General features: G+C 45.3%; 1 protein-coding gene across 2 annotated transcripts in view; it reads right to left on the minus strand.

Annotated features, from left to right (window-relative positions):
• Positions 1-21,323, minus strand: part of SPRED2 (sprouty related EVH1 domain containing 2) — a 113,417-nt gene extending 92,094 nt beyond the window's left edge. Inside the window, exon 1 of one of the 2 annotated variants that reach the window (XM_004742080.3) lies at positions 21,193-21,323. In XM_004742080.3, the coding sequence (XP_004742137.1) occupies positions 21,193-21,218 (26 nt within the window). In that variant the 5' untranslated portion in view covers positions 21,219-21,323. The remainder of the gene's footprint in view (positions 1-21,192) is intronic. The other variant, XM_013051105.2, reaches the window with a different exon arrangement.
• Positions 21,324-23,711: the final 2,388 nt, after the last annotated feature.

Consider the following 23,711-nt stretch of genomic DNA (forward strand, 5'->3'; position numbering starts at 1 on the left):
GAACCACAGGCTCTGAAAAAGCAACACTACAGAAGGAGCCCGAGTGGGCCTTCCTGTGATAACCCCTCCACCTGCCATGGGGAGGGCAATTCGGTCAGCTGCAAAGTGCTAACATGGCATTATTTCTTAGTTACTGAAATGACATGCTCTTCAACAGCACTCCCACACGATGACATGACAAGACAAATGGCATGTTTACCTGTATGCTGTATCTGGCCACACGTGTACAGCTTATGTGAAGTAAATGGTGTGAAGGGACTTGGGAAACTAAGCTGCAACAGGGGACAAAAGGTACCGATGGAATGTTGGCCTGAACAGCTCATTTCCTTGCCTTAATTGGCGTCTATCTTGGTGTTAATTGACTTTGAGTTAAGAACCTTTCATAGAAGTTGAGGAAAACTGACCTTTGGAGCGTTGGTGACTTGTTGGGTAAATATGTCTTTATGGACTTCATAAAATGCAGATTGTGTAAACACATACTCAGGAACTATTAAAAGCACTGGGTGGCTGAAGAAAGGCTCAAAGGTGGCCTTGAAGATTCCTGAGTACTCAGTAGGTGGACAATTACGAAAATGAACATCGAGGATATAATTACAATTTAGGAAGTGGATCTCCTGACTGAGCCAGGGCGTCTGGGAGGGGGAGGGGTGCTGCAGACACGTGCATTTTTAACAAGCCCTGCAGACGGCTGACTGACTAGGTGGCCCAGGACCAGCTCTGAGACCCACCAACTTCAATGCTATTAGCAGCTCATTCCCCTTCTTGCCTGTCCTTCAGCACCTGTGCTGAAGAGTACCAGCCAGGGAATACAAAAGACTAGAGTACCGCACCTAGAAGTGGAGAGTTCGTTTGGGAAAGGCGGGAATGCCCGTCCCCATCCATGCCCACCACATTAAAAGCCAAGAGGATACAATACCTAAGTGCTCAAACTGGCAAAAAGGAGGCCCTGTCACAGGGAGAGACGTCTACTCCTCTAAACCCCATGGCAGCTGAGGGTGAACAATACATCTATTAAAAGAAAAATTGAGGGCACTGAGTGGCTCAGTTGGTTAAGCGACTGCCTTCAGCTCAGATCATGATACTGGAGTCCCAGGATCGAGTCCCACATCAGGCTCCCTGCTTGGCAGGGAGTCTGCTTCTCTCTCTGACCCTCTCTCCTCTCATGCTCCCTCTCTCTCTCAAATAAATAATTAAAATCTTTTAAAAAAGAAAAGGAAAAATCGAGGGTGCAGGCTCAGCACGAGTGGTATGCATTTTCTTTTTTTTTTTTTTTAAAGATTTTTTTTTTATTTATTTGACAGACAGAGATCACAAGTAGGCAGAGAGAGAGAGAGAGAGAGGAGGAAGCAGGCTCCCCGCGGAGCAGAGAGCCTGATGTGGGGATCGATCCCAGGACCCTGGGATCATGACCTGAGCCGAAGGCAGAGGCTTTAACCCACTGAGCCACCCAGGCACCCCGGTATGCATTTTCAATGCAAACAGCCTGGAGCCTTTCTATGTATGGACCATGCACACCTCCCACCCCCACCAACCCCGCCACCCTAGACTGCACAAAGAGAGGCAAACAGCACATGTCTAAGAGTTGGCTGTATCCAGAAAAGCGCCTCCAATTCTGGTCCCCCAATTTCTTGGAGATGGTTGAACTTGAACACAGATAAGGAGACAGGGATGATGCCTGGCCAGCAGAACGGAGGACACACAGCCTTCGTGCATCAGCAGGGCAGTCAGAACAAGAGAACCGGTTGTTGCTGCTGTGGACAGTGGTTCCATAGAAGGCTCTGCCAACAAGCAGAGCCGCATGCCCAAGACACTGGGCACGTGGGTTTCTTATCACGGAAGTGTCCAAGCAGAAACTGAAGGGCCACTCAGCGTGGTGGAACAGGGCCTACTTCTCAGCTCCCTGAAGTGGTAAGATCTTTGGATTCGGTGTTTCAGTCCTGGGAGGGGGAGGAAGGGGGTGTGCTTTCATATGGACAACTGTGCCGTCGACCATGAATAACCCTATCCCCAAGAGCTTATCATAGCAGCTCATCATAACATTTGTTTTTTCTAGTGGACACAGAGATTACCAAATTAAGTATCAAATGTGGTGATGTGGTAACTTAAGTATTCCCAAGGCCAGCAAGTGTCAAATCTATAAACAGTTTATGAATGAGTATAAATTTTCAATAATCAAGAATGAGTACTTCTTGGTTACCATGCAGTTTACTGAAAATTTCCCAAAATCTATATAAAAAGTTGCCAATATTCCTGCTCTGGGGGCACACCACCTCAGAAATGCTAACAATCCGATTTACATCAACATGCTACTAGTAAAACCACTTAAAGAGAGAACTGTCAACTCTTAAAAACACCAAAAAGGGCCTGACATCATCAAGGAGCAGGTTGTTTTCTCATAGCCATGCACTACGGCACATGTTCATTCTCACTGAACATCTGAATTTGACTCTTAATTTCACCTGCCAGTTTAGCAATCTGCTGGTCTCCAAATAGAAGAAAGGAGGAAGAGAAAACTGGCTTGTTTGGTTTTCACATGTGTGTTAGGTAGTAAACTCTTGCACTGTTATCCCACGCGGGGTAAGAATCAGTATTCTTGTTCTACCCAAGAAGTACTGAGGCTCTCGGGATAAGAAGTGCTTGCCTAAGGGCAGTATTGGTTGGTCACTAATGAATGAGTGGACCCTCAACCCTGGTCTCCCCAGCTGGGAGGGGCTCATCGCCCCACCATCCAAAATCAAGAACAGCTGTGGTGGTAGCGCTCCTGCAAAGTTGTTTGGACCTTAAGCCCTTTCTCAGAGGTTCCAACCCCTTGTCAAGACACTAGTCTAAAAAGAAATGCACAAAGTCAAAGTCAACTGCAGGAACCTTTAGAAGCCGCACGACTGAGCGCCACCGGAGTGACCTCAGATTCACTTGCCTCAACTTTTGTGAAGGAAGCTTTTTTGAGGGGAGGAGCAGAAGAGGAGAGGGAGGGGACTAGCGATTGACAGGAAACAAGAAATCTACAAAGGAAGATTCTAATTGGAAGATTGAGAGTCTGAGGTGCGCAGGCCCAGACAGTCATGCTCAAGCTGCCATTTTTCTGGAGTTCTTATTAAGTCATTAGTTGACGTCAGTCCCATTTTTTTGGTTTGATTTTTTTTTAATTGTGGAAAAAATATATAACATAAAATTTTATCATTCTAACCATTTTTAAGTGTATGGTTCAGTGGCACTGAGTACATTTACATTGTTGTGCAAGACTGTGTCCCATTTTCTTCTGGTTCTGGGTGACAAGCTATAGTCTTAAAACCTGGCATCAGTTTTTGTTAGAGACATCTGTTCTAAGTCAATGTATTTTCATTTCTAGGTAAAAGCATATGATTCTATAATTCTGTTTTCCTTTAAATTTGAGCAAATACGGGTCTCACATTAGCAAAGTTTTGTCAAAAATCAAATGCAAGAACTATTCTTGTTTCCTGCAAAATAACTGGTTCCACTCCACTAAAGAAAACAAAACAAAACAAAACCTATATTTATTACTTTAACTATTAAAATAGCTAAATACGTATCCTAAAAGCAACTGTGTTACATTACCAAGTTAATAGGGCTGTCAAAGTTTTAGTTAAACCTTTTTTAAAAATAATTTTTAAAAAGCCATAATTTACGGCAGCTATAGGTGATTTTTCATATGCTTTAGAATTTTTTTTATTAAAGACCTCTTGGATCAACAATTAGAATTTATTTTTTATCCCTTATGATCTTACTTCACATGTAACATCAATTTGGTATCTTCCTCCCTTAGTAATTATTTGTTATCCAACATAAATGAGGTGGAACCAAGAAGGAAGGGCAGGAAAAGGAGGAACACTTCTCAGAACATTCCCATTCACAGACATGGAGGTGTGTTGCCTTCTGAATACCTTCCAAAATGGCAGAGTAGTGGTAGTGACAAGCTGGGGAAGTTGGAGGAGGGGCTTTATTATTTTTTAGATATAACTGACATATAACATTATGTTAGTTTCAGGTGTATGACATGATTCGGTATTTGTAGATACTATGAAATGATCATCACACAATAAATCTAGTTAACATCTGTCACCCAGAATCTTTAAACAGAGTAAATTTTCCCTAGTCAAGACCATCTTGGTTGGTTACAACCCTCTAGGTTTGACTACTTCCCAGCCTATCCCCCTACTTCCCCTCTTCCAAATCCTGATTAGTCTGAGGCACATTAGAATCTCCTGGATTTGCTTTAGTAAGGACACACACAGTGGAGGTGAAATTCTAATTCCATTTGTCCAGGGATGAGAAAGGTTAAGACTGTAAAGCAGGAAGGGTAGTGCATCCTAAACAGTGTCCCAAACCAACCCTGGGCCTCTGTTCTACTGATAAACTGTCCTTGTTAGGACAGCTTGGGGGGCAGGGGGCGGGGTCTGTTTCAGGTTGTACACCAGGGGTGGTGGGTGGACCGCACCTACCTAATTCTCTAGGTCACTGCTGTGCTGCTCATTGTGGAGTAACAGGAACATGGAAGGGGGATCCATCATTTACAACCAAATGATCCGAATCATTTGGACAATTCAGAAGCACTGAACTAGGATCTTCAGGTTCACAAGGGACCCTTTTACTTCCTGAGTAAAAGAATGCCCAGCTGAAGGAGATCAACAGGAAGAAACAAAAGGGAGGGATGGATAGAAGCCCAAGAGAAAAAAAGTTTTAAAAATATAAGTTTCCTATCCTACACAATGATGAATGAATCTTGTTATCGCATGGGGAGTCCTGACTAAAGACTGTATGTAGTTTGAAAGCAGGAATGGGAAATGGATCAAATCTCACTGTAACAAAGTAGGGTATGCCTGCCCAGCCTGTTTGTGGGACCTTTGGTTTGTGGGGATAGTGGCTTGGTTTGGAGCTTATTTTCATTCTTTCTCTAGCCTAAGTTTCCACAAGCCCTTGGCTACAACACTACCTATGTTTGGTACAGAGGATAATCCTACGTTTATCTGGTTTCAGCCTATAGGGCAGTGGCCCTAGAAAAACTTGGAAGTAGAAAGCTACCATAAAAACATGCTCTTATATGACCAGGTGGTCAACTCTTCCCTTCCCTCCTTAGGGGCCACAGCACCTGCTGGCTTAAAAGCGCGCAGTGTTCTCACATTAATGTGCCAAAACCGCCACCCTTCCCATCCTGGCATCCACCTACCCCCACCCCACGAGACCTGCATATCAAATATTACTTCCTGCTGTCTATGACCACATTGCCTTGGCAGTTAACATCAAAAGCAAACACATGGGGAGAACAGAAGGCACTGGAGCTGGGGAGGAAGAACAAGGAGAGGTAATGTTTCAAAACTTTTTTGCTGGTGCCCAGGTGCAAAAACCTTGGAACATCACATGTATTTCAATTTTTCACCCGAGGGCTCATCTCCCCTCTCCCAGAATGGCAAGCTGAAAGAGGCCCTCCTCTGTCTCTACCCCCAACCCTTCTGTCCCTGAAACACAACACGTGGAAGCCAGACCTCAGGAACCCTACTTGCCATCTGCAGGTGAGCCACACAGGGACAGCGTTTGGCAAGCTCAACTACTGTAACCTATTGCATAGGAGCTGACCAACGCTATCAATCTGTTCAAAGTGTTGATGGTTCACCGTCTACACGGGCCACGTGAACCCAAACTGACTGTTTCCACCATCTTTATCTTGTCTCCTGGGGGTTCCACAACTTGAGGATAGCAATTGTCATGACTGTTTAACATAGTACCCAAAACAAGACTGGAACCAAGGCCAGATGACATCTGCTCACTGACATATCCCAAACCACTGACTAGCATGGTGACCCCAGTACACACATCTGACCTCTCCAGACTGCAATTTACACGTAAAAGAAGGGAGCTGAGATGGCATTTTCCTAAGATCCTCCCCAGTTCTATAATTTTATGATCTAATTGCAACCATTTTGCTCTACTAAGGGCAATGTATCCTGCACACTTCACAAGCAATTTCAACAGACCAGTGCTGTGTTTCTGCATAAGTAATAATACTAAAAACATATCAAAAAACTCACACCACTTACTTGGGTTACTCCCAAATTTTAAGTTTGATCTACAAAGTAAAGTTCTGAATTTCACTGCATACTTGACCATCTTCCAATAAGCGTTAACGACACCCTCCCTGGAACAGAACTTTTTACAGCAATGACTACTGCATTTAATTAAGGCTAGAGAGCAAAGTCCTGCCCAGGTATGGCAGAGCAACAATTATTAGCAGCCTTCTTGACTCCAGCCTAGCCTGCACCCGCTAACTAGTTCAACTAATTTGAATTTAACAACATATCACATCATCTTTTCTTCAAAACCCTAACCAGCTCTGTCCTACCTAAAGAACAAATGTCCAAGTACCTGCTTTGTTAGCCTGGCACTCAACAGCCTCCCAAAGCTAGTCTCAGCCAATCCCACTGGCTTGTTCTCTGAGCTCCCCCAGCATAAACCTAGACAAGGAGTTTCCTACCTGTGGAAGAGACCTTTGGACAAGAGATGCCTCCCCGCTATATGGCTTGATCTGTGCCTCCCGCAAAATACCACCAATCACCCTTATTTAAGTCCTCTAAGATTCAAGACCCACCCTGCCAAAAGTGAACTCTTCCCTGACTGGGGCAGCAATTAGTATTTTAATTTCTACTTTGTATTTCTCTCTGTTTTAAAAAAAGAGTATTATGCCAACCAACACATGAAAAGATGCTCAGTATGACTGATCATCAGGCAAGTTAAAACCACATTAAGATATCACCTTACACCTGCCTGAAATGACAAGTATAAAAAAACAAAACAAAACCAAAAAAACACACCCCCAAAAAACAAAACAAAAACAAAAACAAAAAAACCAAGAAATAACAAGTACTGGTGAGGATGTGGAAAAAAGGGAACACTCATGCACTGTTGATGGGAATGTAAATTTCTATATTGACCCATCAACAGAGGTCCCTCACAAAAATTAAAAAGAGAAATGCCATACAATCTAGTAATTCCACTACTGGGTATTTACCCAAAGAAAATAAAACTCTAATTCAAAAAGATACATACACTTCTAGATTCACTGTAGTATTATTTACAACAGCCAAGATATGGAAGCAATTCAAGTGTTCATGGAGAGATAAATGATAAAGAATGTGTGGCGAACACACATATATACACCATGGAATATTAGCCATAAAAAGGAAGAAGATTTTGCCATTTGCAACAATATGGACAGACCTAGAGAGGATTATGCTAAGTAAGGCAGACAGAGAAAGACAACTAGCAAATCACTTCACGTATATATGAAACCTAAAAAAACAAAGCAGAATAGACCGTAAACACAGAGAACAAAATGGTGGTTGCCAGAGGGAGGTGGCGTGGGGGAATGGGCATAAGGGTGAAGGGGAGTGGGTGATACAGGCTTCCAGTTACAGAATGAGTAAGTCACAGAGATGAAAGGCACAACTCAGGGAATACAGACAATGGTATTGTAAAATGGTGTTGTGCGGTGACAGATGGTAGCTACACTTGCGATGAGGACAAGATAAGGTAAGGAGTTGCTGAGTCACTATTATGTTGTACACCTGAAACTAATGAGACATTGTGTGTCAACTATGCTTCAAAAAAAAAAAGAAAGAAAGAAAGAAAGAGAGAGAGAAAAGAATATCAGGCTTATAAATAAAACAATTTTTTAACATTTACTCTCCCTACAATATCTGGAACTAGACGAATCCTTCAGTATCATTATGCTATTCAACCGCTTAATTTTAGAGATGAGAAAGCAGAGTCCAGAGAAGCTCGACATCTTAGGCCACACACCAGGGTAGTGGTGAAGAAGGAACGGGAACCTAAATTTCCTGTCTTCCAGAGCTCTGTACACATGTTAACAGGGTGACCATCTTCTGTGCTGCTTGGTATTCACTCAAGAGTGCACAGCACAGGTACTGGACAGTGCTGACCACGGGAGCTAAAAAAGGCAAGAACTGAAGACAGAGAAGACTCAAGCCCCCAGCACTCCCAGCTTTAATCAGAAGACCAAACATCATGCCAAGTCTCTAGAGGAGAGGGCCTGACTCACTTTCATCTCCTCCTCCTCCAACTACACTTGGCCCCTACTTTCCTCAGACCTTCCAACCAATCCACCCAGGAGTAGGAACACGCCTTCTTGCGCCTGCATCCCCTACAGAAGGACCACACTTATGTTCTTACATCCAGAATGAGGGCCACAGGGATTCCCAATTTTCTAAGTATGAAGACTCAACGGGAGAAAATTCGGATACCAGCTCCCCTCCCCAGGGATTACAGTTGTATTTGTTATAAACCATAAGTTAAGAAAAATATACGACAAACATCCACTGTGAATTGTGTAGTGTTTTAAAGAGGTCATGGTTTATTATTCTGTAAATGCAGCTATGTACATTGAAACAGAGTAATAGTTACAAATGGGTGACATTATGTATTTGGTTTACAGACACCTGGGAGTGTTTATGGGTTCTCAGACATTGGGAAGTGCTAGGTGGTGGCATCAGACCAAAACTTCAGATGGGATATCCAGGGGTAGGGGTGGAGGGTCTTTAGTCTCTCATCACAAATATGGCAGACTAATGAACACACAACCAGAGGGTCATCAGCTCATTTCAGATTTCCCACCGCATCTGCCCCCATGTTGCAGTTTTACTATCACAGCATTGGGGTATTTTTAGTACCACTGTTTTGGGGGAACAAAGGGTCTCTCATTTACTTCAGTCCTCTGGTCTATTCTTGGCTTTCCTAGCCATGCTGCCTCAAGTGGAAAGCCCCATCCCAATTCACATTCCAGTCTTTTCCCCATCTCTCACCAGGAATCATCTCTAAAAAGTAAGCAACTGACAAGTGATGGATAATTTGCATTTTAACCCTATTCAAATTTGGGTAAATGGTTTAATATGCATACTAATATTCCATCATTATTTCAATTAAGGAAACTATTATGTTAAAGTGTTTAATCAGGAGAATTAAGGAGAACTCCAGACACCTAAAATTAACCTCTAATAGTCTTGACATTCATTTCATTTAGGTGCAATTTGCCAAGCTATAAGCAACTCCTTGCTTAAAACTTCTGCTCAGGCACGTGGGTATTCCTGATAAGACCTAAAAGCAATTCATTTCCTAACTAGATTGCTGTCTAAAAGAATAAACTGAAAGGGCTGCAATTTAAATACAATCAAATCCCCAAGCAGTGCATTCCAGAAGACTTAAACACCATCATCGGGATCCTGAGGAACAACAATGCTATTCGCATCAGAAACAACACAACCACTTCCTCTTTCTCTGACCTTCTCTGTTTAATTACTTCCTGTGATTTCTTCTAGGGCTGTACGTGCCTGCTTCCCCAGGCAGCAGGCTTTCCATACAAGACGGATTTGTCTGGAAGGTGCAGAATGCCAGCTGACCATAGACCTTACATACAAAGTGCTGGGACTTCATATTTCTTTTTAAATGATGGATTTCTTGGGCCTCCTGGCATTCACCAAGAATGCTTTTTAAGCCGTAAGAAAAAATTCTTCCAGCATATTCCCATCTAAAGCCAAGCTCCATCTCAAAGCTGGAAACTCTGCCAGGGATGGAGAAGTGGCTGCTTGATAATAGTATGTCTCCATGTGGAAGCACCACCTTCTTCAACAGATTCCAAACACCAAGTATGTGAAGTCAACTTTGCAGACACAAACCTGGCCGCTGTGAGCTTACTACCGGCACTACCGGATATGCCCTGATAACCCATGAACTGTCATCCACGGAGCAGCAGCACCTGGAAGTTTATTAAAAAATGGAGAATCTGAAGGGCACTTCGGAGGTGCAGTGGGTTAAGCATCCAACACTTGGTTTCAGCACAGGTCATGATCTATCTCAGGGTCCTGGGACTGAGCCCCGAGTTGGGCTCCATGCTCACTACAGAGACCACCTGAGATTTGTTTCTCCCTCTCCCTCTGCCCCTCCCGCTTCTGTTGTCCATCTGTCTCTCTCTCCCTCTCGAATAAATAAATCCTCTTTAAAAATGCAAAATCTATGGGGTGCCTGGATGGGTCAGTGGGTTAAAGCCTCTGCCTTCAACTCAGGTCATGATCTCAGGGTCCTGGGATCGAGCCCCACATAGAGCCCCTCATCTGCTCAGCAGAAAGCCTGCTTCCCCTCACCCCACCACCTGCCTCTCTCTGCCTACTTGTGATCTCTGTCAAATAAATAAATAAAATCTTGAAAAGAAAATACAAAATCTGAGGCCTTTCTAAACCAGAATCCTCACTTTGCAAGACTCACAATACAAGTTTAAGTTTGATCCTCCTCCCAAAATAGCTAGGCTAAAACACAGGTCCAGAATAGTATGCATTGTTATCCATTCTCATCTAGACTTCAAGGATAAGGTGGCTAGTTCTTTTCCCCAAAGAGGTATCTGTAAAGTTGCTCTTTTTTCTTTGAAAGATTTTATTTATTTGAGAGAGAAAGAGAGAGAGAGAGAGAGAGAGTGAGCAGGGGGAGTGGGAAGGAGAAGCAGACTCCCCACTGAGCAGGAGCCTGACAAGGGGCTTTATCCCAGAACCCCGTGATCACTACCTAAGCCAAAGGCAGAGAGACGCCCAACCAATGGGGCCATCCAGATACCCGTAAAGTTGCTCTTTGTATCAGTACAGAAAAGGTCACCTCTGGGGGCACTGCTTTCCAGGGCTGAAAAGAAATGCAAGAAAGAAATGTCACCTCATAGCTCTGAGGCAGTTTCAGGATTCAAAGTAAGTTTTAACTTCATTTGCTCTACAATAATATAAATCAAGCTGTACACACAACACAATTTTTTATATAAGAAAACTAAAGCTCTACAAAGTTATGACATGTAATATTCTATAATTATGGGGCCCGAAGTTAAAGGACCTGGATTAAAAATAAATTCTGCTCTGTGACCTCAGACAAGATACTTAACCTTTCTGCATATTCTCCTGGCTGTCAGACATATTCCATCCACATGTGAGGGCACGAGTGCATGTACACACAACACACACCCCCCAAAAATAACTTGAAGAGCTAGTTGGGGGATTCTGGGAAGGGCAGATGCTCTGGATGAAGACTGCCCCCCACCCTCAACTTGGGAATCCTGATGCCTGCAGCTCTAGGGGGAGCCCTGCAGAAGCAAGGGAAGAAAGGAAAAACAACTCTGAGAGTCAGTCATCAAGATGATGCTGTCTTCATACCCCTAAGGCATATGAAAGTGCCTAGCACCCTAGAACACAAGGTCCCTAAGGCCAGAGCCTCCTTCTGAGTCACAGTTCCAGTCCCATGCCATCTCGGTGTCTGGTGCACTAAGGTACACAGTAAGTGAATGGCACTCACCAGGTAGTCACTCCCTTGGCTCAAGCCTCACCAGCCTGGTTATTTACTTACCCAATAAAATAATTAACACATGGCTTTGCAATTAGGGTCCAAGTATCATTTTTTTAAGATTTTATGAGAGAAAGGAGAGAGAGAGAGAGCGAGCATGAGTAGCGGGGAGGGGCAGAGGGAGAGGGACAAGCAGACTTCTAAGTGGGGAACCCGATGCAGAGCTCAATCTCAGGGCCCTGAGATCATGAGCTGAAGACAGACGCTTAACTGACTGAGCCACCCAGAGGCCCCTAGGGTCCAAGTATCTTCTAAAGACGGGTGCCTGTGTGGCTCAGTGGGTTAAAGCCTCTGCCTTCAGCTCAGGTCATGATCCCAGGGTCCTGAGATCGAGCCCCGCATCGGGCTCTCTGCTCAGCAGGGAGCTTGCTTCCTCCTCTCTCTGCCTATTTGTGACCTCTCTCTGCCAAATAAATAAATAATATCTTAAAAAAAAAAAATAAAGTCAAGTAATTTAGATTTAAAGTCTACCACACTCTGAAAACCTCTGGAAACTAGTACTCCCTGATTTTCCTTAGTATAAAAGACATCAGAATGGAGGGAAAGGGACTCAAAGCTAGTTTATAAACAGTAGACTCTGGATATGAAACCTGTTTATACACAGATTAATGAAAAGGCAACCATTAGGCCGTCAGACCCAGAAGGAATACTGAGCCAGTACATGCTCCCCTGGCAGAGCAGACCTGTTTTGGAATACTGAGTCTGAGAAAAATCATAGATTTGATCTAACCTATTAAATGAAGGAAAAAGATGAAATGACTACATTAAGACTATATTCACACTTTGCAGCTTTAAAAGACCTGTAAAAATGAATAAAATTACTGGAATGCTGGTGATTACATTAAACATCTAATCTAACATTTACTTTATTTCTTGGCTGAAAATATAAAACATAAACACCAACACGGCATACAAATAGAAAAAACAAGTCACAAGCCAACTCACTCCTAAGGGAATCTTCAGCCAACCCCCCCCCCACACACACACACACCTACCCCACCCAGACCAAGCCTATGGACTCTGAAAAACAATCTGAAAGGCATTGGTGATAGGATTTCTAGACCTCTGGCAGGAATGTCAAGAAGGCCAAGGATGTTACTACATCCTTGTAGTACAAGGCCAAGGATGTACAGGTAAGTACACTGACAGTAACAGAGGAGGCCAGCTTCTGTAAGACAGGAAATCTTAAAAAGACAGCCAACTGAGTAAAAGTGCCAGCAGTCAGCTGGGCATTACTGACATGACAGCACCAAAACTAATGAGTTTCTCTAGGTCCTATAAGCATAGCACCAGAAAGCCGAACAGAAAGCAGAATGTGACTTCGAGGCTCTAATTCTCCTAGTAACCCCCTGGAGCAGGTCACTTCAACTCTCACAGGCATTAAAGTGAGAATCTTGTTCTTTGACTCAAAAGGTGCTCTGGGCACCTCAGTGGCTCAGTGGGTTAAGCCTCTGCCTTAGGCTGGGATCATGATCTCAGGGTCCTGGGATAGAGCCCCACATCGGGCTCTCTGCACAGCAGGGAGCCTGCTTCCCCCCCCACCCTGCATGCCTCTCTGCCTACTTGCAATCTCTTCCTCTGTGTTGAATAAATAAATAAAACATTAAAAAAAAAAAAGGTGCTCTGAAGGTAAAATATTGCAAATGGATATCCTCTACCTTGTAGATTCTGAAAATAAATCATACTGTGCTACATGATATGAGACACTGGAGGTGGGTGAGTCCCACTGAATTCCCAATTTATCAGGCACTGTGCTGAAATGCTTTACCTTCAAGATTTCATTTCCACTTTTTAACAGCCTATGAATTAGATAGAGTGACCTTCATTTATATTATCCCAGGACTCCTGGCTTAAAACACCTTCCAGGGGCCCTTAATCAGCAGAAGACAGAACACAGTATGACCCCAAAACACCCATTTCCTCCACTATCATCACGGCAGCCGGTCCCTCCTGGACATTTTGAAAAGGTAACCTCAAAATCTTTTGGAATGTAGGTACACTAAGAATAATAGTTTATATTTTGATACAAGGTATAATTACTTTTCAATTAACAAATATTTGCTTTAATCAATCAACAAACACTTGCAGACAGCCTACTATGCGCTCAGCATGCTGCAAGACTATGGGTATAAGGCTTCATAAGTGATTATTCCCAACACCAGCAGGGCAGATAGGGCTAGCCTTCTCCATGCATTCTCAGGGTGGGATGCAAAACTAAGTAGTATCTGAAAAATCAATACTGGATGCCAGGGCCAAAGCAACCCACAGAGGAAAAGAAGAGGAATAAGAAATGAAAACGAAGAGACAAAGATACCATTACCAGATGAACTAGGAAAGACAATTAAAAACTTAACCTGATAATTAAGTTTAAGCACTTAGGAATGGCCAACAGGGAATATATCTAAGAATGAAAACAACCAGATCTGAAAAATCATTCTATCAGTACACAGAGGAGCCAAACCCACACATTTCAAAAGCTGCCCTTATTCTAATCCCTTCAATTGCCAGTTCCTAGCAAGTATTTTATTAAAATCCTGGCCTGACTTCCTTTCTATGACATGAGACACATAACAAGCTGCAGGACCAACGTGTCACGCCCACCAGTGCACAGAAAATGCTTTTTGCTCCACAGTGCACTATGTGTACTGGTGCAAAATAGTCCTTCTACTCCAGTGACTACATGCCCCTGAACATGCTTTAAAAAATCATTAATGTTCTGGTCTTACATACTGCTTAAAGGGAAGCATTTACAGGAGTTCATCAATATGACTGGGTCTCAAACAAACAAAACCAGCCCAATTTACACAACAAAACAAGCCAAAAAAACCATACCCCCAAACTTGGGGCTCTGCCTCTATTATCATCATGTTCAGTTTCTGAGAGTTTTGCTGTCAGACTGTGTATTTGCTTTCAGCCCGGGGAATATAGGAACTGTGCCAATACTGGTGTTCATGAGCATGGCTGTCTCTGACTTTGAGTGCCGAGACTCCACGAGAACCCTGCGGCTACTACAAGTTGTTAATATTGTGATTTCTGTGGAGATTCTCCTGCAGAGGCAGAAACATAGCCCCTGGCTTGTAAGGCACTCAAGATCTTCCACTTCCCAACTCCTACAACACTGACTGGAACCAAAATGGTTTTGAGCTATCAATCACAGACCACCACCACCAGATCGTTCAGCACCCAAGTTCCACAAAATGTGCCAAGGGCTTCTTGTGAAGGCAGTTTCTCTGAGGGGGTTTATCCACATATTTTCTGTGCACAAATACAATTACAATTATTGCATTCGTTGGTAGAGACAAAGCATCCTAAAATAATTAAATCCATTTTTTAATTCAACAGACATTTATTAAGCAACCATAATGTGCCCAACAGTATTGGGCCAACAACTAGAAAACTAAGTAGTTAAGAGGTAATCCTGAATTCAAGAAGCTCATATTCTGGTAAGAATCTAGTCGGGTATAGGCCCAACTCTAAATGGTGGGAACTGCCCTACAGCATGAGGAAAAAATACTATAAAGGGTCCTCAGTTTTGATGTGAAGAGGGGACGGAAAAGAAAGAATGGAAGGACCTCATCAAAGTAATGGCTGCAGAACTGGTGGGAGGGGGAATGAGCAGAAATTCACTTGCAGAAGAGAAGGAAGAAAACTCCAGAATACAGAGCCTGAGTAAGCAGACTGCTGAGGCAGAATAGTTTTGGTATTTGTACTGATTCACTTTTATATATTTTATCTGATTAAAGGAAGTGGAAAGCAGAGGGGATCAGCCATAGCTAGAAAGGAGGGAGCACTCACTAAGTCCTCGTGGAAACAAGCCTAGCAGATGGAGAGAAGTACAAGTTCACCACCTAGAAAGATGAAGGGCCTTACAGTAGGCCCTTGACTTTATACAATTGCATGTCCTGGCTTACAATTTTGTTAAGGTCTTTCCAAGTGTTTTGTTTTGTCTTGCTTTCAAGATCTTCTGGTGAATGGACCAAGATTCAAATTCTGCAGAGCCAACTCCATGTTCTCAACATTTAAGGACTCTATTCAGGTGGAGTATAAACACCTCTTTTTTAAAGGCTGATGCAAAGAAACTGGATCAATATTTATTGTACCAGGTCTAATTTCTACAACTGTATTTCAACGAACATACAGCTGACATACAGCAATAATCAACTCTGGATTCACACTCCAAATATCTTATGGTGTATCATAGAATTCTCAAGCCTAGGTTTATTTAAATTCACTTTAATTCAGTACGTGCCCCATGGCAATTTCAGGGAAGATAAAGGAAGTAGAAAAAATTATGGCAATGATAGACTGTCACCAATTCAGAAGAATCAAGGACAGCATGACTGACAGAAACAGTGTGAGCTCAGAAGTCAGAATGACTAAGGCTGGCCCACCTGTCCTCCTCTGAGAAGGTACCTCACAGTGGTTAACGACAATCCTTTCTGGGCTGCCAGGATGGTTCAGTCATTAAGCAGCTGCCTTCTGCTCAGTTCATGATCCCAGAGTCCTGGGACTGGAGCCCAACATCAGGCTCCCTTCTCAGTGGGAAGCCGGCTTCTACCCTCTCCCGCTCCCCTTGCTTGTGTTCCCTCTCTCACCGTGTGTCTCTGTCAAATAAATAAATAAATAAAATATTAAAAACAAAACAAAACAAGTCCTTTCTGAGCCAGGCTGCTGGAGTCAAATCCTAACTCCTTCATTTACTAATGATACGATCTTGGACAAGTTACTCATCTTCTCTGGGGCTCAGTTTCCCCACCTATAAATGGAGGTAATAATACCCCATCTATCTCATAGGACTGTTGAGAAGACTAAATGACTAAAGTGTCGTCTTAAGCAAAGCAACTTAAGCTTCCTCATCAGTTAAATGGAGTAACTCCAGAGCACCTGGGTGGCTCAGTTTTTAGCCTCTGATTCTTGATTTCAACTCAGGTCATGATCTCAGGGCTGTTTTGAGGGTGGTGGGATCCAGCCTCTCTCCCTCAGCCCCAACCCACCACCGGTGGCTCTTGTGTGCACACGCTCTCTCTCTAAATGAATACATAAAATCTTTAAAAAATAATAAAATAATGGGGTAACTCCTTCTTCATAGGATTATTTGAAAAATTAACAAGCTGAGCCTATAAGAAACCTATCCCAGTGGCCTTCTAAGAGCCAACACCGGACACCTGTTTGATGCTTGGTGCTCGACAGTAAGCTTTACATAGGATATCTCCTTTAATTTTCATAGCAACTCCATGAAATTGCTAACATTCACTCCCATTTTATTCACTCAGATTAAACCAAGGTGAAAGGGGCGCCTGGGTGGCTCAGTGGGTTAAAGCCTCTGCCTTTGGCTCAGGTCATGATCTCAGGGTCCTGAGATCAAGCCCCGCATTCAGCTCTCTGCTCAGCAGGGAGCCTGCTTCCCTTCCTTTCTCTCTCTCTACTTGTGATCTTTCTGTCAAATAAATAAATAAAATCTTAAAAAAAAAAAAAAGCCAAGGTGAAAGAAATAACTTGCCTTAGATCAGAAAGTGAGCAAACAGCTGAGCCTTGAGCTGTAAGTATAAGTTAAATGCCTTTAACTCAGGATCATTAATTGGCACCTGGCTGAAATGACAGTTGTAAAAGACATTTTCAGTCAACTGCGCTGAATGTTAAAGACAAAAGGGAATAATTATTAATTTTGTAAAGTGTGATGATGGTATTGCGGTTTCCTGGATGAGTATCCTCATCTTGTGGGAAGTAAGCTCAAGTATTCAGAGACAGGACATTCTGACGTCTCATTTCTTTGAAATGGTTCGGTAAAAATATCTGTTTTTTGTTGTTGTTTTTTTAATGGAAGACCTTTCAACATTAGGAAAAACATGACTAAAAGTCCATTCTCAGCAAGATATGTCTTTCAGAGAAGTATTTATGAGAGGGACAGAATAGCTACATGGTAGGCCGATGTCTTCTGCGTTAAGCTCACTTGAGAAGGATTTCTTCATTTTGTCAACAAATTTCCAAATCATTCAAGACCATAATCAAATGCTTTCAAGATACAGACAAAATGCACATGATCAAAAAAATTTTTTCCACTCTTTTGGACAAAAGATTCTTTTCAACAGTTTGTTGATGCTTTTTACTTTTAAATTATTTTTTAAAATCTGTAGAAATGTAAAACTTAACATGCATTTGTAGCTGGAATGGGATCAGAGGAGAAAGGTCAGAGTATTTTTTCTTTTTTTAAAGATTTTATTTATTTATTTGACAGAAAGAGACACAGTGAAAGAGGAAACACAAGCAGGGGGAGAGGGAGAAGCAGGTTTCCTGCTAAGCAGGGAGCTCGATGTGGGGCTCAATCCCAGGACCCTAGGATCATGACCTGAGCTGACACTTAACGACTGAGCCACCCAGGTGCCCTTCGAGAAGTTTTGTTTTGTTTTGTTTTGTTGTTGTTGTTTTTTAAGATTTTTTATTTATATATTTGACAGAGAGAGCAAGCCAGCGAGAGAGGGAACACAAGCAGGGGGAGTGGGAGAGGGAGAAGCAGGCTTCCCGCTGAGCAGGGAGCCTGATGTGGGACTCAATCCCAGGACTCTGGGATCATGACCCAAGCCAAAGGAAGACACCCAACCACTAAGCCACCCAGGCGCCCCTCCCTCGAGTTTTAAATCGACATAGAAAAGAGCATGAGAAGACCAAACATTAATTATTTTTTAAAAGTAGGCACAATTTTGACAGTTGCAAAATTCTGACTTTACTGACACTGAACATATTTGTTATATATCTGTACCATTTAATAAAAACCTTAAATATATATGGACTATCAAGAAAATCTATTTTAGGGGCGCCTGGGTGGCTCAGTGGGTTAAAGCCTCTGCCTTCAGCTCAGGTCATGATCTTAGGTTCCTGGGATAGAGCCCACCATTTTCAGCAGAGAGCCTGCTTCCTTCTCTCTCTCTCTTTCTCTCTCTGCCTGCCTCTGCCTACTTATGATCTCTGTCTGTCAAATAAATAAATAAAATCTTGAAAAAAAAGAAAAGAAAAGAAAAATCTACTTCACCTAAGGCATAACTATTTCTCCCATAGGTCTCCCATTTGAGGTCACCAAACTGCTTTATTTTAATACACCTTGTCTACTTCCAAAAGATATCTGTAGGACCTCAAACATAAAGCCATTAGAAAAGAAAATGAAAGATCAAAATTCATACTAGAGAGGTAAATAAATCTAGCAAAAAGCTAGACTAACTACAACTACTGTAATCAAGCAATAATTTTAGCTCTGAGCTTTCAGACAGTGGTTGCAAAAAAACCCAACAACAAAAAGGCAATCACAGCAAGTCCTGCAACCCAGAGAGAAACCTTCTTCCAGGCACTAACATTTAAAAGGAATTTTTCAGATGGGTCATTACGTAAGAACTTGAACAATACAATGAACAGTGTCCACAAATGGCAGTTTACAGCCCCTACAGCCCGTGTTCTTACGGGCTTACGTTTCATGTCTCATGCCAAGGTCATTACATTAAAAGTAATCCCAGGAAGACCACTTCTGCACTGGGCTAAGGTGCCACAGCTTTCTGATTCTCTAACTGAAACCAGAACCTGTCCTCAAATACCCACTGTCTCAACTGGGCTTCTGACAGCAGTGGAGGCAGCCAGTTCCATGCTGAATTGCTCTGAAAGCATGAAATGAGATATAGTCATTTCTTGCTGGTGATGCCACCCCAAATCCCTTTGCTTTGGCTAGCAGATGGGGTAGGTGCAAAGCTGACATGCTATGGTGAAAAGTGAGAGGCCAGGCCAGTATTCCCAAGGGATGGAGGTAAGGAACCCAAGGCAGGGCGAATGAAACCAATCTGTAACAAGAATCCCAAAGTTCAGAGCAAGGCAACTGTCCCTCCCTGTTACTACTATCTGTGTGTGCCAGGACAGAGGAAGACCTATAAAAACACTTGTCTATTAGTCAAGTTGGTATGGGGGCAAGGCCCACCAGCAGATTTCTTCCCCACAAGATCAACCCCCCCCCCCATTTTACCCTTTCCTGAAAGCAAAGCAAAATGTTTGAAAAGACCAGCACAGGTGGTGGGACTGCAGCAACAGGCACACCAGGCAGGATGCTCTCCAGGTGCGGTGTCTGGCAGACCAGGGGTTACTGCAGTCAAAGATCCCCAAAGGAAGGAAATGCTCTTTCCCATACACCACCCCTCTCAATACCCTCTCAGGCCCAGCCTGGCAACAGCAGAGGCCAAAGGATAAAGGGGCATTAAAAAAAAAAAAAAAGTGAAGTAGTACTCTGAAGAGTAGAGCACAGCATTCTGTCACCTGCTACAAGAAAAGCCCTCCCTGTCAACCAGCCCTGAGTCACTTCCCCTCTCTGCATTGACTGTCAATGCTCACAGGGGCAAAAGACCCCAGGCCTCTGGAGCAGATACACGCCAACCCCCACGACCCCACAAACCCACTCTCTGGGCCTCTCCCCAGGGTGTGTCCCAGTGGCTACCAACCGGCTCTTCTGCGTCCAAGCCAGCGCCACTGCTACCTTAGCTAATGGCAGCTCTGAATGAAAGGAGCCGAGGCAGGCTCCGGATTTATGAATGTGCAGGGGAGGAGGGGAGAGATATCATGTGACAATAAAGGAGAGCGTCTTATTCACAAAAAAAAAAAAAAGAAAGAAAGAAAGAAAAAAAAAAAAGTGGCTGGTGGCGGGCACAGCCACTGAGCAGCGGCGTGGGCCGCCGTGAGGTGACCACTCCGACCCGAAGCCGACGACCTCAGGCGCGGGGCCCAGGAGCCCTGCCTCCGCTGCTCCCCTAATTGGAAACGCCTCGGGCGGGGGTGGGAGAAAGCCAAACCCGATTCCACTACCGCGAGGCTGGAGGGAACCTCACCTTGGCCCCCGGCTGGGAAACGTCCCGGATGCCCCGGAGGGCGGCGGGTCACCCCGGAGACCCTCCAGCGGAGCGCCCCGAGCATTGTTCCCTTCGGGCCCGCGGGCCGGGCACGCATGCCTGTGCATGCGCGCACACACACTCGCACACAGATACATACATTTACACACACACACACTCACATACACACACTGGCCCGCAGCACACCGCCCCGCACGCTCCCGCCCGCCCCCGCAGCACACGACTCGGATCCGCCCCCGAGCGGCCCCGATCCCGCGGGGCGCCTATCTCAAGCCCAAAAGCGCGTGCACACACGCTCACACGCGCCGCGGGACCCCTCCAGCGGCTCCCGCTCGGCGACCTGCCTGGGGATCCCTGCTCACGCAGACCCCAGCGCAGCCCGCGCCCAGTCCTCCCCTGGCTCCGCCGTGTTTTTTATGAATGAAAATGTGGTATGCAAATGAGAGCGATTCAAGAAAACGAAATGGCGGAGCCTGGGCCCCAGTGGGTTCCCTCAGGGACCGGGGGGCGAGCGGCGGGGCAGGAGTCACAAAGTCACTACATGAAAACCCACCGACCCCGGGAAGCCGTAGCGGGGGTGTCAGGTCTTTCGCTCCGGCCACGGAAGATTTCGGGGTGGGGGTGTTTGTGAGTCCCCGGAGAGGGAGCGGGGACCGCCCCGAGGTCACCCGCGCGCCCTTGGCCCCCGCCACGGCCACCAGCCCGCCGACTCAAGGCGCGCCCCCGCGGGCCCTAAGCAGTCTTTGCCCCCTCCTCACTTCAACAACGCGGGGGGAAATCTCGCAGCCCAAAGCCCACAGGCCGGCTAGTAGCTGCACCCCACGCCAAGTTCACCCAAGCAGCGTCCCTGCCTGCGTCCTCAGCCCCGGCTCCCTCGCTACCCCCGCGGGGCACCCTCGTCCCACCCCGCGGCCAAACTTACTCGTCCGGGTGTGTTTCTTCGGTCATTTTCCTGTTCACCTAGACGCCTGTCCCGCGGCGGGCAGCTTTGCTCCCTTCATCTTCCTGTCCGCTCACCCCCCTTCTTCACATCTCCGGAGATCGCCTGATTTGGTTGGGGAGGGGGAGCGGCGAGAGATGAAGGGGCGCCGCAGAAGGGAGAAGGGGAAGCAGGGCGATAGGAGCGCGGGTGAGGTTTGGGGAAGGGGTGCAAAGGCAAGCTGCGGGAGGAGTGAGCGCAGCAGCGCCCGGGGCTCTGCAGGAGGGGCTCCGGGGGCTCGGCAGCGAGCAGAGGGGGGAGAGATTTGGGCAGGGGACGGCGGTGGGGGAGAAGAGGAGAAAAACAAGCGCGCCGTGGAGCGGCTTAGACTGCTGAGAGAAGGAGGAGAGAAGGGCCAGCCGCGGGTGGGGGCTCGGTCCGGGGTCGCCCCCGGGGGCCGGGCCAATCAGGGTTCCGGGGAGCGGTCGGCGGCCGGGGGAGGTGCGCCTGGGAGGCGGTGCAGGGCGCCCCGTCCGAGCCCCATCTCTCGACTCCACCGATTTACTCCATATTGGATTCTCACCGCCGCCAACAGGAGGAGGAAGTAGGGCGGAAGCGATGACGTCTTCCCAGCGGCCAGAGGTGGTGGAGTGCAAAAAGCTTCCTACTTGCGACCGAAAGAAAAAAAAAAAAAAAAAAAAGGAGGGGGGGAGGAGAAAAAAAAAAAAAACTTTGTCCCGCCTACTGAGCATGCCCGGCTTCCTTTCCTCCTCCCTCCTGGCTTATACTCCCGGAGGAGTTGTTTGTGCGGCGTCTGTCTGGCTCCAGATCCTTTTTCGCCATCGCTCCGGGTTTTAAGAAGCCCGAGAGGAGGGTGGAGGCGGGAGCCGGGGACTCGCACACATCTGGCTCCAGTTTGGTTCCCTCCCTCCATCCTAACCCCTGGATTAAAAATGGTGGGGGGCGGGGGCGGAGACGTGGAGTTGAGTAGAGGCCCAGAGGGGTGCTTGGGCTCAGAGGACCTAACTACCCTCCACAGTGGAACGGGAGGGTGGGGACGGCACAGGTGTTTTTGCCAACGTTCTGAATGGCAGAGCTTTTCAATTTCTCATGAATCTTGTGATCTTTTTTGTCTTGCTAGCGGAGTGGGCATTTTTGAGGAATCATTATTTGTACACTTAAAAAAAAAAAAGGCAAATCCAACACAGTCCAGAAACGTTTGCATTTCAGTAGAAATGATGGACTTCTTCGGGTTAAAAGGTAAGCTCAAATACATGTTAAAAATTTAGTAAACCTCTCTCTTGTTGGAGGATGGCCCTTACCCCAGGCCCTTGAAGGCCATAGTTAGTGGGCCAGAGGTTACCAGCCCAGTGGGCCTTGGCACAGATGAGGAGTACTTTCTGGATCCCCTCTCCTCCTACCCTTTGTCTTTTAAATGATTTTTCTTGTCTTGGCCCTGGGACCGCGGGCAGCCCCACACTCTCCAAAGCAATATTGTCTAGGAGTGGATAAGGCTGGCTTCCTTGGCATGCAACCTGTGCTGTTGCACGGAGATCTTTACTTGGTTTGATGTTCTGCTGTTGCAGTTTTGAGATTCTTTTTTTTTTTTTAATATATTTTATTTATTTATTTGACAGACAGAGATCACAAGTAGGCAGAGAGGCAGGCAGAGAGAGAGGAGGAAGCAGGCTCCCCGCTGAGCAGAGAGCCCGATATGGGGCTCGATCCCAAGACCCCGGGATCACGACCTCAGCTGAAAGCAGAGACTTTAACCCACTGAGCTACCCAGGCGCCCCTTTGAGATTCTTTATAGTGTTGGAACAAGGAGCTCCACACATTTACTTTACATAGCTGTTCAGTATTTCCTTGGGGGTGGGGGCGTCTTGCTATAAAGCAAGAGGTAGTCCCTGCCCCTTCCTGTTCTGCAAGCACAGTACACTTTCCACGCTACTGAATGTGCCAAGAGAATATGCAGAGATTTTAACCAAATAGCAGCCATTGAACAAATTAAGAGACTAAATGCCTCAAATGTAGTACACCTAAAGGGTATATGTATGCATTTGGAGAGCCACAAGTGTTCCAAAGATAGTATCACCTTGAGTCAAGGAGAAACTAGTGGTTTACCCTAGGCTTCATGCCTATCACAACCATGATCTTTGTGGACATGGATTAGGGTTCACCCCCCTTTGATGCTGAGTGCTGGTGTATAGTGCTGAAAAGGGAACTATGCAAGGGAGGAACACCTGGGCTTTTTTTTTTTTTTTTTCCTAGCAGCCTTGAGACCTTGAGTGAGACGTTTAGCAGTTCTTCAGTTTCCCTATAAAACACGGATAACAAAGACAATCTTGTCTTTCACAGGTTTTAAGGCCATTGAGAGGCTATGAGAAAGCACCCAACAAAGGAGCATCTCATTGTTTTCTAAATCCCCATAAGGCTAAGGCATCTGTCCTGTCCTCACCTTTAGTCATTGCTTTTCTCCTGGAGGTGCTGAAAGAAATTCCACTTGGTCATTCCTTTACTTC

Source organism: Mustela putorius, unplaced genomic scaffold (genome assembly GCF_011764305.1).
Source record: "Mustela putorius furo isolate JIRA1106 unplaced genomic scaffold, ASM1176430v1.1 tig00000224_pilon_pilon_pilon, whole genome shotgun sequence".
NCBI classification, from domain to species: Eukaryota; Metazoa; Chordata; class Mammalia; order Carnivora; family Mustelidae; genus Mustela; species Mustela putorius.